This window comes from Athene cunicularia (assembly GCF_003259725.1).
Source record: "Athene cunicularia isolate RWA chromosome 10 unlocalized genomic scaffold, athCun1 chr10_part1, whole genome shotgun sequence".
NCBI lineage: Eukaryota > Metazoa > Chordata > Aves > Strigiformes > Strigidae > Athene > Athene cunicularia.
The window spans coordinates 19386433-19404001 of NW_020799112.1; the positions used below are offsets into that span (position 1 = coordinate 19386433).

At 39.1% G+C, this 17569-nt stretch overlaps 1 protein-coding gene across 1 annotated transcript; it reads right to left on the bottom strand.

Annotated features, from left to right (window-relative positions):
• Window positions 1-9028: 9028 nt before the first annotated feature.
• Window positions 9029-16846, bottom strand: DUT (deoxyuridine triphosphatase). Its single transcript, XM_026856380.1, has 6 exons — window positions 16553-16846; window positions 15003-15094; window positions 13879-13923; window positions 10665-10739; window positions 9653-9723; window positions 9029-9366 (listed from the first exon to the last, which is right to left on the bottom strand). The coding sequence occupies exons 1-6, from the start codon at window positions 16711-16713 to the stop codon at window positions 9310-9312; spliced, it is 501 nt and encodes a 166-aa protein (XP_026712181.1). The 5' UTR covers window positions 16714-16846; the 3' UTR covers window positions 9029-9309.
• Between the last annotated feature and the right edge of the window lie 723 nt (window positions 16847-17569).

Below are 17569 nucleotides of genomic sequence, written 5' to 3' on the forward strand. Positions count from 1 at the left end.
AGTAACTCCAGTGGCGACAGGGTAAAGTAAAATTCTGGTCTTTTGGCTGAAGAATAACGGTGCCAAAGTGGCTCTTAGGAGCTCATACCAACCTTAACATAAGGATGTGCTGTAGCGAAAAGGAAGTAGGCTTCCGATAGCAACAGACTAGGGAAGAACAGAGAAGAAATACTGACATGTTTGTTGGTGACTGAGGATTTCTAGATGAACATCTGCATCTCCTAGTGAACTAAAGTCTTCAGGCCAGACATGGGGGCTTATAGATCCAAACAATCTTGGGTAAACAGTACAATAAATGGTTATACTGTATTTCTTCTGCACTGAAGTCAGCAGCACGCTGACATCCATTGCAGTTACTGACTATTGATGCAAGTGTTTCAGGGAATCCTGGTATTAAGGGCTGCAATAAACCCAACTAGAATGATGGGGCATGTTCCCCTTGGCATTCTTGATGCCTGTCGCCCCATACTCGAGTTATTTGCTCAGTGGTGTTAGTTATTCTGAGTTCCAAACCAGATCTTTATTAAAGCTTCCAGGAAAGCAACAGTCCTGTGGATGTCAACAGTGCCTTCAGCATCAAAGCCACAGAATAAAATTATAGATGGAAAAGACCCGTTAGGTCATCTACTGAACCCATCAGCAAATGCAGGATTGTTCTCTGTGGTGTCCTTTTTCCCTTCTTTGTCTGCATCAAGCCAAAGGGGTTTCCACAGCTTCCCTGGGGAGAGTATGACATAGCTGACTAGTTCTTGCCCTCAGGAATAACTTTGAGCCTGTGAAATAACAGAAGCATTCGATGTTTTATTTTGATGGAGAAAAGCAACTCTGAGAGAAGGACCCTGAGTCTTATGACTATACTGTAGCTCAGATGTAATTCTGTATTAATCACTTCTTGTCTACAGATCATATGGGGCTAGCAGTATGTCCCACCCCCCAGCTGTCTCTTTCAGTAATTATTCCTTAGACAGATTTTGTCATCTTTCAGTAGTATGTAGTGCACAAACCCTGAACAATTGCATTTCACTCGGCAAACATTCAGAATTTGCCCTAACTAGGACTAACTAAGTCTGCCTGACTCACTCCTTTTTGGCAATTTGTGATCTTATGTCCCAGAAACCCATAAAAATTAATTCCAACATATTTTCTTTAGGTGAGTTAAAAACACTCAACAGATGTTTATTAAAAACAACTGCATTTATAGATAGAGGACTCTTGACCGCTATTGATTTAAGACTTCCAAATGTTTTCATTCAAATCCCTCAGGCACCTTCTGTTGATCAATCATAACCTTTTGGCATCTTGATCTCTTGCAAGGAAATGTTTCTGGCCAAATATATGAATGTGCTTTTTGACCTTGGGTATTGGGCATTAACAAACATGAATTCTTTTTTTTTTTTTTTTTTTTTTCCCGGAGGAAATAAAACACTTCCATGGCTATCAAAACACGGAGCCCTCGAGTTTTGTGTAAGGTCTATGTGCACATAAACTGTTGAAGTTGACTATGGGGATAATTTTAAAGCAATGTGAGTACACTTAGCATTCTGATGAGGGCTGTATCGATTTCACAGTTCTCAGCCACTGAAAATGATATTTAGCATGCAGGGTAACTTTAAAAATACTAGTTGTAGAGCTATGGAAGGCCATGATTAGTACCATTTTGTGATTGTTTGAGTTGTGCTTCACACAATGAGTAAGGATTCAGAAGAAGCCTTTGTCTGACTGCCACTTTGGCTATGGGGAAAGGGGAGGAAATCTGAATACACAAGATGTCTTTGTTAGCAGTTGGATGTCGTTTTTCTTTTGTTTAGCATTTGCACAGTGTGCTCTGTGTAATGTAAGAATATAATAAAGCTTTGCCAGCAACGGCACCAGACTTTGGGAACATACACAGGTCAGTGAGACTATGCAATGTACTTTATCATAAGGGAGAGGTAGAAGAGGCAACTTAATAGACCTACGATGGAGTTGTAACAAAAGGGTTTTCCCTGGGCTGTTGGCATATGCTTTATAGTACTAAACCAGGAGTTTTGCTCTTGTGTCTAATTTTGATTCTAACGCCTAACTTGTAAGCACATTTCCTTTGCACCAGTTAAACAGAGCTTGGATTATTTCTCTCCTGTTCACTAGAAGTGAGCATGTTTCACGTGAGTCTTTCAACTACCTATTTAAACGCTCCAACCATTGCCTGCTAGCTGATGGCACACCTGGAAAATGCAAGTTTGGCAAACTTGAAGGCAGAGGTCAGTGAGCAAAGGTGTAAGGGGAACAGGTGCTCTCCAGGGAGATCCTAAGGGATTGTGAGTTAAACACTGGTGTTCTCCACAGCTGGACTATTTGCACAGTCAGAGTATTTGTAATAAACCCCAGCATCATTCCTAACCTGGATAGTACCAATGACATAGCGTCATGATTAACAATCCTACCACAGCCAGACAGCCCTGATTTCAATGTTGCATTGTTTTTGATGATCTGTGGCTCTAGAGGCACTGAGTGTTCTTCAGCAGCTCAAATATAATGGAAGCTGGAGGAGTAGCCCGTTTGCTGGGCTGATGTTGCTAGCGTGCTGCTTTATCGGTGTGTGTTGTTGCACACCAGTCCAACGCTGGGAGAAAGTTGACTCTTCCATACAGCCACGGCTGTGGCTTTGCATGAATTTACCCCAAGTGCCAGCTTAAACAGACCCTATCCCTCTCCTCATTCAGCTGTTCTATTATTTTGGCAGCTACTCAAAATTTCTTGGAATAATTGGAAATAAGTAATAATTTTTCATTCAGCTTGTATGTAATCCTGACATCAGTGCTCATTTGCATGCTTTAATATATACATAGCCATGCCTTCCACACATATTCTGAACATTTGAATAACAAACTTCAGGAGTAGGGGGACAGAGGTGGAGTCCAATTTGTTATTATTGTTATTAATGTAGGTTGTCATAGTTGTAAAATCAACTTTAGTAGCAGGAAATAATGATGTAAAAATAAATAGGTGGTCCTATTGGCAAGCAGGTGCCCAGGAACAGACAGGATTGAAAAATCCTGTTGTAGGAACCAATATACTTGGAAGAGCCTGAGCTGTGTTTTTCTGCTCTAGGCTGTTCTACAAATGCTAAGCATCTTAAAGTTCATCCAAATAAAAAGTAAATGCAAACAGAGGCTACTTCTCCCACGCAGCAAACTTCCAGCCTGCTCGAGATACAACAGTGAGAGGTTGCCCACTTTGACTATTAGTCAGTCTTACTCAGCTGGCGTTTGGGAAAGTTATGAAGAGCAGCCTGGAGGCTCTGTGCAGGTGACCTGGGGTGGGACACAACATATGTCATGCTTCCAGAAATACAAAGCCCTCTTTAAAGCTGCTCTTAAAACCTCTCTTAGCTAGAAACTGGTAACAAGATGCTCAGTGCTGCACTGGGGTGAGGAATGATGTTCTGCCAAAAACACCAGTACCTTGCTGCCTCCCTGGAGCAGCAGTTTGGCTTTTCATTTGGTAGCAGTCCTCCAGGCAGTGAGGTTTATCCAGTTTTTCCTGGAGAACTTTTATTAGTTTATTCGATGTGATTAATATTAAAAAACAAACCAACCAACCTGAAAACCAAAAAAACCTCACTGAGATGCTGAAGTAGGAGTTCTCAGTCCATTCTGACTGAGCTGCCTCCTTCTCTTCATGATCAGGGAGGGCAATGAGTTCTCTGTTGATGGATCCACGATTTCCTGGCAGTGTCACAGCTCTTTTTACAGTTTTCTCACATTGCTGATGCCTTAATGCAAGTTGAGAAGAAAGGTAAGAACAGGATTGAAGTTGCATACTTTCTTCCCTAACAAAAGACCTTCTTCTCTTCGACTGCTGCCAGCCTATGTATTGCCTACGATGCCCTGCCATAGCATAGGATGGACAAAAAAAATTTTATTCTTGCAGAATTTCAAAGGCTTGAATTACCTGTAGTGCTGGCAGTTTGGTTCCCTGCCAGCAGTAACTTCTACATGAAAGCAAAGTGTGACTGGTGGTTTGTGTCTGCTTGCTGTGAAACCCTGGCAATGGGGTTCCTTGGTGCTGCCCTGCGGGAGGGTTCCTGTGGTTTGGTGCAAGCAGGAAGGTTGTGCTCAGGACTGAGGTGTGTTAGCTGGGCAGCGCTGGATACCGCACGCATCCTCGCTTGCTAGACATGGCACGATTAGCTTAGCTGTGAAGGAAAGAGGAAGTTTTCTTCCAACTAGGACACATAGTTATTTTGTCTTGGACCCTTGGAGACAACCTTTCGGACTAGGAATCCATAAACCACAAAATGCTCACGTTAAAAGAATCTGGCCAAAGATACTATATTCATGACTGTTTGTTTTTTTCTTTTTCCTTTTACAAAACAAAAGCAAACAAATTCCTTTGCTGTAATCAATAGTAGTCAAAAGATAGCTTTCTTCAGTTCAAGGATATAAGATTTAAATGTTAAGGCTACAAGCAATATTAATTTATAAAAACCTCTTATTTCTGTTACAAAATTCACTATACAAATGTTTTCTAAAAAGCCAATGATTAATAATACATTTTTATAACATAATGAAAAAACCATCAAAGTCTAAGGGGAAACAAGCAAGTAGGCATATACAGCTCACATGTTTATTTAAGCATATTTTACATATTAAAATACAGTAGTTACTTTCCAGATGAGGGCTCTCAAATTATGAAATTAATCTGTCAGGTTTTCAGACTTGGCAGGGTAAAAGGCTTTCTTGCTGTGTTCTAACAGAGGAGGGGAAAAAACATCACTTCAGTGGTAAAGAGCTAAATAACCACACAGTTAATGGAGGGAAAGTTTGGGGAAATAATTGTTAATTCACTTCAGACCCGATCCTGCAACCTTTAACCATGCAGTGACATTCTTTGCCCAGCAGCAGACCCAAATTTACACTTTGCAGAATCACATCCTTAGTGAGGTAGAAATTGCCAACAAGCTGTTAGTGAGGGAAGTGCCATGTGTGCCAATTCTAGAAACCAGGAAGGCAGTACAGTCTGCCCTATATTTTCAGACTTTTGGTACCTTATATAACTAGGTGCAAAATACTTATTTTTGTTTCTGGTTCTTTTCTTTGGAAGTGCAGTCATGTGCAATCAGGTGGAATAAGTGTGCTGATAATTTTCCTTCAGAAATTGTAATGGTTAGTGATGTGGACACTTTTCTTTTTAGGCAGAAACCATGAGGCACTGAAGCAAGCATTCACTTCTCTTGCACTTGAGGTCACAAATTTATGCAAGTCAAAAATGTTGGGCCTGCCAAAAACATCATGCTACACTCCACCAAATAAAAGGACACTGTTATTCTTACAAGGAAAGGTTTGACAGGACAGGAAATAGGCAGGGTCATAGAAGTTTACTTAATACCGAAACTTATTTAACCATCTTTAAGCCGAAATACAATGATAGTTATTTTAAAATAAAATTAGGAGAGGGGCAGAAGACAAATACAAGAACACTGGACTGTGCTATTACAGGAGTAGCAACCAGTACAGAAACTAGGGAACCTTAATAAAAATTCATACAATTCAGGTTATTCTGTGTCACCTGCCTTTACTGGGTTAACACATACTAAGTGCGTTTTAATTTATGTCCTGAACTTGCAGCAAGAGGCATCTGATTTGGAGAATCCAGGGCAGTGTTTACCAAGCTATACACTACTGTCATTACAATGCAGTCCTTAAGTAGACTGCATTCCACTTAAAGGAATGGATGAAGGGGAAGTAAGAAGAGAGTGAATATGAAAGATAGGAAAAATGTTGCTGTTCATTACAATTTTCCATTTTTGTTGAAACACAGCAGGAGAGCAAAGCCACAGGCTTCTCTACTGCTCTTGCATGCCAGGAGGGATTATGCAAACACTGCAACCACCCAAATCTTACTTAAATTATAGTCATTGTTCCCCCTTTAATGGTTATACTTTTGCCTGCTTTCACTCAAATATTGCTGCATCTTGCTTTCCGCCAACATAGTCCCAATGGGAGTCATCAACTCTTAATTAGACATGAACAGATCTTTGAAAAATACCACTGAAAGAAAGTGGAAAAGAACGCAAACTTTAAGTGCCATCTAGTGGCTGATCGACTAAAAAAACATTACATCCAAAAAATTCTTAACATGCCACAGAGTAATATAACTGTAGCTGAACTGAGGAAGCAGTGCTTAAATTCACAACCATTAAAGACCACATGAATACTTTGGGAAACCAAGAGAAGGACTAAAGATCAATGGTATCATTACCGTAATTTTTCTTGTAAGATTTTTGTCTGTATGTGGAGGTCAAATGGTAGGAATTGTATAGTGATCGTTTCTTTTGAGACCCTCATAAGCTTCTAAGTCTCTGCCTTGCTAAGAAAATACAAGTTGTCATATGCATTTCGGTCCAAATCAGAAAACAGAACCCAAACCATGGGGGTGAATCTGGAGCCAAGCATCTGAATGAAAGTTAGAATTATCCTCCCAATTCACCTGGGGTTGAAAGCCAGATTTTCTCTATTTCTGACCAGTCAAAACCATTCCTAAAAGAAAGGAAGCAGATCATTAGTAAGGCCCTTTTCCTCTCCTTTCAGGAGAAAGCCATTTTCTGCTGTAGATGTGAATCCCCAACAGATTATTTTTCCATTATAAAATCTCCACGTCCCATTTACACAGAGGACATTCCACAAGATCATTTCCCAAGGTTTAGGTTAACTCCTCCTGGAGACATGTCCCTTCTCCAAGGACAATCTAAATTTAAATGGCTTTGTCTGAACCTGTTTGGTGATAATGGAGGGCAGTCCACCTTTTTTTTAATTAATGTAATTTTCATTTCATTTTTTTATAAATAGCATTATACTTTGGAGCTTTACATATCTTCAGTTTCACACCAGTGGTGAGCCCTGGGTATCATACCTCAGCAACGGGTTCTGGAGACGTGAATCTGTCTAGATAGAAGTAAGACTAGATGTATGTTAGTGTCTAGCATCCCCTGAGCTTACTTGCTCAAGCAAGTTGTTCAGCCAGTGACACACTTAGCCAGTTTGCCATTGAATTACGGAACTAATTTACAACTAGTTAATTTAAGCAGGATAGATCTCAGATAACGTAATGAACAAAATCAATGTTTCCCAGTCTTCTCTTTTGTAATAACAATTTTTAACCATTCTAGTTTTTGTTTAAAGGAGGCTCAAATGTGCTAATTAAAGCTTAAAAATATACCCTTATGAAGAGAGAAATGTAAACCTCGCTGCATAAGTGCAGGTCTATCTTCTTCCCTTGCTTATATAAGGACAAAGGGTGAGTTTTATCAGCAAGAGCCAGGGGACGTTAAAAACTAGCTCCTGTGCCAGATACAGCTCTGTGCCTCCTGTGTACATCTGCCGGCTACTAAGATACAATACTTTTGTAACATATGTAATATTAATGGAAAAGTGAAACATTAAAATAATTTGGAGGGTATTGGAATTCTCTACTCACTACCAATACAAAGTTTATACAGGTTGCAATACAGGCTCTGGTTGGCAGTAGCAAGGATCAGATTAAGAAGTTTCAATACATTGGTATATAACTCTTGTTGCCTGGCTAGAGGTATTTGTCTCCTATCAATTTGCTACCCACATTAAAGAAAACCCTTGACAATATAAAAGGAATCATCAGAATTTTTTACCCTAGTGCAACAGGGAGCTCAGTGTAGGGCTGAGTTTGAAAGCATTTCTGTTCTTTCAGACAGACAGACTTTGCAAGGCCCCACTGGGAAGAGTCATGCAGTAATCTTAAACTCATTACACGCTTCTCTGAATAGTGAGACATAATGAATAGGAATTCAACTGTACCAATTTACAAAAGAAGTGAGCCCGTTTTGGTAATGGTGCTTAGATCATGGGTATGGGCTGACAACTTCCAGCAGGCATGGATTTGTAAACTCATGTTTCTTCCTCATGCATCTCAGGGCTTGCTAAAAAACAGCTAGCACTATCCCTTCTTGTCTGACAAGCTGGAGTATTACTTTCAAAAATGGAAATTGGATCAGTGTCCATCAGGTACAACAAATGATAAGTATCATGAAAATGCTGTCACATTACCCTTTCCAGCTCCTCTGGAAAAGTGGGGGTGAAATGCATCAAATGTGCAGTATTTTGGGACTTCTTCACTGGAAATGGCTGGTCCTAATAAAGGACATGAAACTAATACCAACAGGATAACTGTGATCTGGGACTATCAAGGAGAAGAATGGTGTGAACATCATCTTCTACAAAAGGGCTTATCTTTCCACTGCTGAAACACTCCTTAAAGCACAGTATTTCATACCTGTGACCTTTCAGCTAAGAAAACCTAAAAAGAGAATAGACAGCTACAGGAGAAAAAAAGTAAATGTTTGAGAGCCTCACAGCCTTTTAGAATTCTTTTCTGTAAAGTTGCAAAATACTCAAGATTCTTTCCCTTTTGTCCCTTCTCTTGTGTTCAAGGTCTTTCACCTTAAAGTCTTTTGAGTCATTTAAGAGATTCCACTTAAAGAAACAATCAGCTTTGTGACAGATTCCAAGAGTTCTAGGTTAACTGGTCGAAATAAAACTGAAAAAAAAAATTCGTGCACTGCTTCAATAATTCAGAATCCTTCTTCCATACAGTAACTTATTAATGAATTTGTCAATAAATATTTTAACAACATATTTCATAGCATTTTTTTTACTATATACAAGTTATTTCCAGATGAGTTGTGTTATTTAGCTCAAATACTTTATTACCTGCTCTTTTAAGAGAGAGCTGAAATATTGGCTGTTTGAGGATCAGCTAAGGATCAAGGACAGAACTTTAGTTTTGAATAGAAACACAACAGGTTGTAAAAGATGCAATATTAAATAACTTTGCCTTATTCTGATTTAGGGGTCAGAGTGGGAATTCATATTAACACCTGTATTATCACTGATTTTGTATTAAATAGGCTCTTGGCATGAAACAGAGCTACGGGGAAGACAGCTTTCAGAACATTAACACAAACTGGTGAGGGAACCAGCCATTTTAGTTTCGGTAAGTAAAATAAAATTACTAAGTTTTTAAAAATTTATTAGAGAATAATCAGCACATAAACAATGAATTCTTATTACTGAGGACCAAACATCTAAAAAGAAAAAATAATCCATCAACTAATCAGTCAGTCATGCACATTTCTCCATAATGCAGATGAATTCACTGCCTGTAAAAAGACAGGAGGACAGAGAAGTCTGAATAAAACTTGAAATTTGTTTATGTACTCCAAAATCCCACCTCTAATCCAAATGAAAACTTAGAAATAACATAACAACAAAAAAAAGCATATTCAAATAATTTTCAGTTCTTTCCTGTAGAACCAAAGCCATCTTCGCCACGTTCTGTATCATCTAGCACCTGAAAGACATCAATTAGGATAAGTTGGTCTAGTGTCTTAACTTGCATTTTGCTTCTATACAACAGATGTAGTTTTCACAGTCAACAGGCACAAAAAACCATTCCACATAAATGCATGCAAAGCATCGAGTTTTTCATTCAGGTTGCAATGCTACTATGCAGTTTTAACACTGAAAGTAGTTTTAAAGCAAAGTATTTATCTCCGTCATAAATTTCAGCTTATATACAACTATTTGAAACTATTAATTATTGAAAATAGCAGAAATATTTTCTTCTGGCAACTTACTTGAACTTCTTCTAGCTCAGGATAGCAAATACGTTCACAGATGAGCTGGGCAATCCTATCCCCTTTTTTAACTGCAATGAAGTTCAAATATTTATTAGTTCCTTCAAAAAAGTGAACGATCAATACAAAGTTTAGACAATCCCCTTCCAAGAATATCAGAATGTACTAGTGGGAACACTTATTTGAAACTTAAGCAGATGTTAATAGTCCCAGAAAAATATAGGCTAAGCTAAACTTAGTCCTTTCAAGGTGAAGTTTCAGCAGCAATACCAGCTCAAGGCAGCTCCCCTCATTTCTGCTGCCATGCTGTGGCATCTTAAGTGTCATTATGCATAAATACTGCAGAGATGGAGACACAGCTCTATGTGTAATGTGGCTTCTTTTGTAAACTAGACACAGGAACTGATTTATCTGAGGGGAAAAAAACCCAAACCGATACAAGGAAAACAAATTCTTACTAGTACCCAAGCTGGTTGACAGAACCTCCCTAAGAAGCTTGTACTGTGAAGTTCCAGAAAAGGCCTCAGAAACAGTGGTAATAGTGTAGCTGGGCCCTGAGGCTTAAAACTGACTGCAGCCAGCCAGCATGATTAAGGGAAAATCATAGAAAATCATATCTTTATTATTCATGTTTCCCAGGATCCTGGAGAAGGTTTTATCTCAAATACTTCTCAGCTGTATCTTTTTTTTTTTGTGGAGCAAGAAAAATTTAATACAAAATTGGACTTCAGTACAGCTCATGAAAGCTTATCTAAGTACGGGGGGTTTGTTTGTTTTGGGGGGGTGGTGGTGTGTTTTTGGGGGTTTTGAGGGTGTTTGGTTTTTTTGCATCCTGACTAATTTGCTAGGAGTGGTATCTTTTTGTGTTTCTTTGACAGGACATTAAGTTTTCATGGTTTTGTAAAGAAAAATGTTCTCAGCTAATTCTACCTTTTCATAGACTTTTAAAGAAAAATTAGTTTCTTGTTTCCAGTCAGATGGCTGAAAACAGGCTCTGTGAGGCTTAACACACCTTCAAAACTCTCCTTGCCGAAGTTGAAGAGTACCACGCCAACATTTCCTCTGTAATCCTCATCAATAACACCAGCTATCATAAGAAAGAATTAAGAGGGATGTACAGTTAATAAATGTTGTCAGTATATTAGATAAGTAGATTAAATAAGGCTTAGATTAGTAGAGGATTGCAGTATCTCATATTGACATTCTTCATACTACTTATGCACAATTAAACACTATATATTAAAATAATACCTAAAAATGCTCATCAATCTTGCAAAAAGAACTGAAAAACACCATCACATATCAAGCAGTGTTTTACCACTGTACTACTAATTTTAGTTGTAATACCCTATCTCAAAATCAAGACAGCTGGACTAAATTTAGGCTGCATTTGTTCTGCCAACTTCAGCTCTTTGAGTGTCAAGCAGAAATCTGTTCTTAACTCTAGCATTTTATTTGAGACCTATGGATTTTTGCACGGATCCAAATCTCAGGCAGCTTAACAGAACTAAACCTTTAAGGAACTGATTTTTATTCAGCCACGTTTAAGTGTAAATACTGTAAAACAAGCCTGCTTTTATATAACTGTATTAACTAGAGTTCAGGAGATTATCTACCAATACACATTAAAATAATAATACTCTTATCGAATTTAAACTACTTAAACCCAAATTTAATCATATTTTAATCATCATAATCATCTGCTGCTTTGGAGTTTTTCTCTCAGATAGAGGAAGCATATTTCCAGTAGAAAAACTGGAGTTTGGGCTTCCTTGTGGACCAAAGTATGTATTTAAGTCTACTTGCAGAAATAATTCAAAAACTAAAATTACATGTCATTCCAATACATTCCCAGACTCATACATACAAAGTACTACCTTTAGAGATTATAAACGCCAGAGGAAATTGTAGTGTGACTATACCTTCAAGTGTTAATGTTGAACCACAAGGCACACACTTAAAACCAGAAAACTTAGGGGTTTTTTTCCTTAGTTTCTTCAGCTGTGTGAAAATAGTGCAGTACATACAGTCCAGTTACTGTACAACCTCTGCACTAGTTCTAGTGTGAAACAGGTTATTTATACAGGTCTCTTTCCCTGGTAATGTTATAGGCTAATCCAATCACATTTTGAACAGCTTCCTAATCAAGGTGCTGGTAACACTGGGGGTATCCCCTGAGTTCTGAAAATTCAGAGTAACGTGCAATTCTTAAGTTAACTCAGTGGTATTTAGCTGGGTGCAATTGCTTAAAGGGCCCCAACTACCTGAAAGAACATAGAGAGGTTGGTGCTGGTCTCTTCTCACAGGTGATTAGCAACAGAAGAAGGAAAATCTGAACATAGATCATCCTGTTAAGCACTTCTGGTTGCCCTCTGGTATTTCCTAGTTTAACTTTCAGATTGCAAAGGCTATTACAGAGCATATTTTTTCATATAAGCAAAAAAAATGGTTTAGAAGTGTTGCTTTAAAGAACCACACTACACTAGACCACGTAAACTACAGAGTCATAGGGGTGTAGAGAACCTCTGATTCCCAGCTCAGTGCTCTTTTGTATGTTACCCAGCAACACTTAAAAAACCTCACTGTAACAGACATGCAAGAATCAATTCTTATTTAAGGAAAAGCCTGAATGACACAAAGCTGGCACAGATGCTCCCCTTTAACCTCTGATACCAGAACTGTATCACAGGCACAGCCAGACTTTGATCTACCATAAAGCAGACAGAATAAACTAGTTCTGAGCAGCTCTAAATTATAATTGCTTTGCTTTTTGGATGGCTTGGCATCAGAAAGAGAAGGATGCCTAGAGTCACCCTTCCTAACGTGTAGACACAAGCCTATAAGCAAGTACAGGCTGAGTACCACTGTTCTAACTACCAATGTTCTTTTTTAACATTGGGGGGTGGGGGGAACCAAACAATAAACCACCACCAACAAAAAAAAAAACATAACAAACCAAAACCCCCAAAACCTAGTGAAGATGAAAAGGCATCAATTTTTCAGCACACTTTTTTTTTTGTCATCTTCCATTATAACTCAAATTATAATGTGCTTGCAAAAAAATCTGCTCCCTTGGCCACTCAGCACTTTTGAAGATACCCATTAGATATATCTTCTTTATGTCATTACATGAGAAATGTAGTTTTTGGTTCATACTACAATCTATTACCAGAAAAACCAATTGCTTGGGCTTTTAAGGGGCAGAAAACATTTTATTTAACTCAGAACTGTATTCTTGTACTATTAAAACAATGTAATACACATTTAGTGCTAAACTGCTGTTATTACATCTGTTCTCAGAATAACTCCACAGTAATCTTAGTGGTGAGAACTTCTGTGAAATATAGATGCCATTTTATAATGCAATACTTAAAGAATCTGCCTGTGATCTGACCAGCTCCGCTGCAAAACTGGCATTGAAGTTTCAACATCATTTCCTTCATGCTGCAGTTACTGGGATATGGCAAAAGAACAGTGAGGCTTTCATGAAGGCTTCTGATTAGAGCTATACCTATAACAATTATTTTGAAGAGAAACCTGTGAATTTCTAATCAAGATTATTGAAAAGCTCAAAATATTTTAAAAAAACCCACCCTTGTTCAATCTGTTGTTAGTAATGAACAAAAAAAAGACAAGACTTGTAGAAATTGGGATTTTAGTTTTGTTTCAAAAAACTTTCAATTTTTAAGTCAAAGTTATATTTGCTTTACATAATTTGTTATATTTTTATCAGTAAGAGTAAACTAAAGCTCTTTTCATCCTAATAATCAGTCCTACCCACAGTAATGGTGTACTCCAGTGCATTCTATCATTCCTTCTGAATATCATTACTGTATTTTCTCTCTGTAAAAGAGTATCTCTATGTTCTTGATTTCCTTCATTCAGATCTAACACTAGACTGGAAAGAAACACACACAGATGTTTAGTCAAAATGGAGGAAGCAGAATGTAAAGTCACCTTTAAAGCCTAAACCAAAAAACTTCTATGCCAAGCTTTGCCTACAAAAGTAAGAGATGGTTATTCCTTTTTTTTTTAAAAAAGAGGTAGTGTTCTTATAATTCAGCAGGTTTTAAAACAACTTTGATGCACTGGTTCTCTGAGGTATTACCCAGTTATATCCTTCTGCCAGACCACCGATGAGGGGAGCATTACTTATTTATTGTGAAATAAAGGCGCTTCTGCAATCAAGATTTACCAAGTCTTAGTAAAAAGAACAAAAATCTTACCACCAACATCTATGAAGTGCTTTGCAGCTAAACCAGAACGCGGTGCTAGAAAGCAAGAATTTTTCTGTAAGTATAATTATTTCTTTTAAAACTTACACAATATTTATAGGTTACATAGTGTGTTTGCACAGAGTGGTGGCAGCAAGAACTGTTTCCACAGTCTTTCTAAAATAAACATGATTTTACAGGAACTACTGTAAGTGTTAATGTATATATTAAACACAATAACAGCTGCTACAGGCTACAACAACATTGCAGTCTTTAGGTGATATAAGCATATCTTTGTTTAGACCACCAATTGGAGACTAGGCTTCTCCAAGGAAGGCAGCTGGAGCAGACTAATCTTAGTTTATTTTTGGCAGCTACCATGGGTTTGGAATAATCTCGAAAGACTATTAGGCCAATCCATTCAAGTTATGATGGAACATAATATCTGGCAAGAAATTTACTAAAAAAATATTATATACAGGAAAATTAAATGATGTGCAGCATTGTTTGTTGTGTTGTTTGTTTTTTTTTTTAACTTGGCCTACTTCGAGGTGCATGTTACTCCCTTCAAAATTTTTATTTGTCTGGGATAAGAGAAATGCTCATGCTTTTAGATGAAAGGGCAGAGCAAACTCTGATCACACTCTTCCACTGGAGTGGCTATTGCTTTTTTTACTTTAAGAATTTATAGATAATTCAGAAAAAGAATGCACAAAACACAACAAAGTATCCTGTACAGGTTCTCTCAAGTATTCTGTCACAAAAAGTTGTCAAATTCTACTACACTGGTACTCCAGGGTTAATTTTTAAACATCCAGGGGTCTACTTTCTGTACATCCATTACCTATTGGTCTTTGTGATTCAAATTCTGAAACTGCAGAGAAAAAAATAACTATTGCATAGCCTGTAAAAGTTTATGTAATTATGAAAATTTTTGCTAATCACATTTGTCACTTGACATGCATCAAATGTATCTGACAAGAAATATCTTATTACAAGGCTTAATCACACTGCCATGTGACACCTTTTTTTGGTGTAGACTAATTCTGAAAGCTTTAGGCAGAATTCAAATGTGAAGATGGCGTCAAACCTGTTCTACAATGACTCTGCATCCCTTTTATAGCCTGTTTACTTACCTACTCGGCCATAGCATCCAGAAGGAAGTGCAATTTGAATGTCTGTTTTCACTACAGCCTTTTCCATGGGTGGTATCACACAGTCATAGGCACTACATTAAAAAAAAGAAACAATAGTTTATATAGAATATTTTGAAAATTTTCTTCTCTGTAACTTAAGGTCCAAAATGACCCAGAATTATTCTTGCTGGGCATTTAAACCATGGAATTTATATAGAAATATTTACATATTTGCAAAATCCAATGCAGATCCTAAACCACAAGATAATGCCATTTTGGGGTTGTTAGCTTAAGATTTTAGTGTCAGATTTGACCAGCATAGTCTTAACATTGCTAGTTTTAAATGTTTTTTTTAACATTAGACAAATGTTAAAAAGATAAGACAAAAAAATACAAGTTTAAATTAACCATTAGGGGAGTGGGGTTGAGCAATTTTTGTGCAAAAGTAGAAACCTTAAGGATAATACTCTTCTGATTAAGCTTTCTACAGCACATGAACTAGTTGTAATAAAAAATAATCTATGAACTCAAATTTTAGGCAACAGTGGGTTTTTTCTGAGCAGGTCTTCTTCGCGATTCACATGATTCTGCTGCAAACTAGAGAGATTTTAAGAACTTTCTGAAGCTACCCAAGTGGAGACTTAACGAAGGGCAGCCGTGACGATACCACAGTGAAACCGTTCTACTTGTTTAAGGCAAGCATATCTTGGCCTTGATGAAGAACTGATTATTTTTTTTTTTTTAAACACTGGGAAGCACTGAACGGTTTTTTTATGAAACAAGACATTTTCCAGGTGTATAGTGCACCACAGGAACAAGAAGAAAATCAAACCTGGTCAGAGAAAAGAAATACAAAGGAAAAGTGTCAAGTGTGATGAAGCAAAGCTTCAGGAAGTCAGATAGGTGAAAGAAGATAAAGACTATAGGAGGAAGTCTGACAGGCAGAGGATGAAGGCTGATTAATTCTAAAAAAGGGAAGGTAGAGGAGGTCGCAGGGGAGTTCAGATGTAACTAGTGATTGTGTATGATCACAGAAGCGCTATGCAAACAACCACGAGCCTAGCTGCAGATATTCCTGAAGAGTGAAACAAGAACAAAACCTTTGAACAGTGGTTATTATCACTCCAGCAAACCAAACCCTGAGTCTGTACAGCAACCTGCAGGGTTTCCAGCTGGGGAGCATTATCAGACTGCCACAACTTCCTCCGGCAGGCAGCACCCGATGGCAAAGGGAAAGCAAATAAGCATCAGCGCGGGCAGGGAGAGCCCACATGCGCTACCATTTTTTTTTTTTTTTTCACTAGGAAGGCAGCTAGTCAAAATGCTGGTGCCAGCTGCAACTCAGGCTGACGTGTCAAGCCCGACTTTCGGCCAACGGCCGCACTGCTGCTTGATGAAACCGGTGCTGCAGCGCGACTGGGCCACAGCTCTCTGCAAAGGGAGAGGGATGGAGGAGCAAAGGGCCACCGAAGGGGCCAGCTCTGGCCTTCTCCTGCGGCGCCGGCGAGCCTCTCCGGGTCGGCAGGACCTGCCTCCCGGCGGCGCCTCACCTGTACAGATCGTAGCCCGCAGCCCGAGCGGAGCCCCTGGAGGGGGTGGAGGCGTTCTCGGAGAGCTTCGCGAAGCGGAGCCGTTGCGTGGGCTCCTCGGGCACTGAGCCCCTCTGCCTCTTGCTGGGGGACGGCTGCAGGGCGGCGGCGGCGGCGGGCATGGCTGCGCGGGGACGGGAAGGTGAGAGCCCGGCTCTGAGGGGACGAGCGAAAAGCCCGCCAAAACCGGCACGGCCCACGGCCGGCGGACAGAGGGGGGAACCGCCCCGGCCCCCCGCCCCGCTCCTAACAGCGGAAATTGTCAGGTGGGAGCGGTCGCCTTAGGAAGGATCCGCTCCCCCTCCCCGCTGAGGCTGTGGGTAGGAAAATTTATCAGTGCTCCGCTCGTCTTGTTCTTCTGGCTCGGAGCAGAGTGCTCTCATGATGGTTTTCACCGCCCTCTTTTGCCATCCCATCTGTGACAGCCCTCAGTAAATGCCCCCTTAGTTCTTCGTGCTGTGGGCTGACAGCGGTGCCCCTTGGATTCATGGTTGCAACACTTGCCCTTGACCACTGATGGATGGATTTTTCTCCGTGCAAAACAGCTACAGACTCTCGGAGTTCTGTTTGCTGGTCTAAATTTTGTCAAACAACCGTTCTTTGTGACTTTTTAAAGATCAAAGCGTATTGTGATTGTCTTTTTGCTATGATACATCTTATAAACGCAGCCAGATGGCAGTGAAACCATTGCTACACGTTGCAGTCCAACTGTGGAAAATATTTTGAAGAATACTGCAGTTTGGGGTTTCTTTTGTTGCTGTTTAGCATTTTCAGTCTTAATAGTATGCACTGAATGGGAATGTGTATGTATCAAAGACCTATGTGAAAAAGCTACTTAGGATATTTTATGACTTCTGATGTAAGCCATCCACAAACTGGAAGTTTATAAGACTTCAAGCTGTATCAAATGGATATATAATTATAAATGGTTATTTATACAAGCAGAACATTATAGAGGTTACAACTGCATCTTGCATT

Coding starts and splice junctions, on each gene's coding strand:
- DUT (XM_026856380.1), bottom strand. CDS start 16,713: ATGCCCGCCGCCGCCGCCGCCCTGCAGCCGTCCCCCAGCAAGAGGCAG. Junction 10,740..13,878: donor GCACTTCATAGATGTTGGTG/GTAAGATTTTTG, acceptor TTCTTATGATAG/CTGGTGTTATTGATGAGGAT. Junction 9,367..9,652: donor CTGAGCTAGAAGAAGTTCAA/GTAAGTTGCCAG, acceptor GATGTCTTTCAG/GTGCTAGATGATACAGAACG.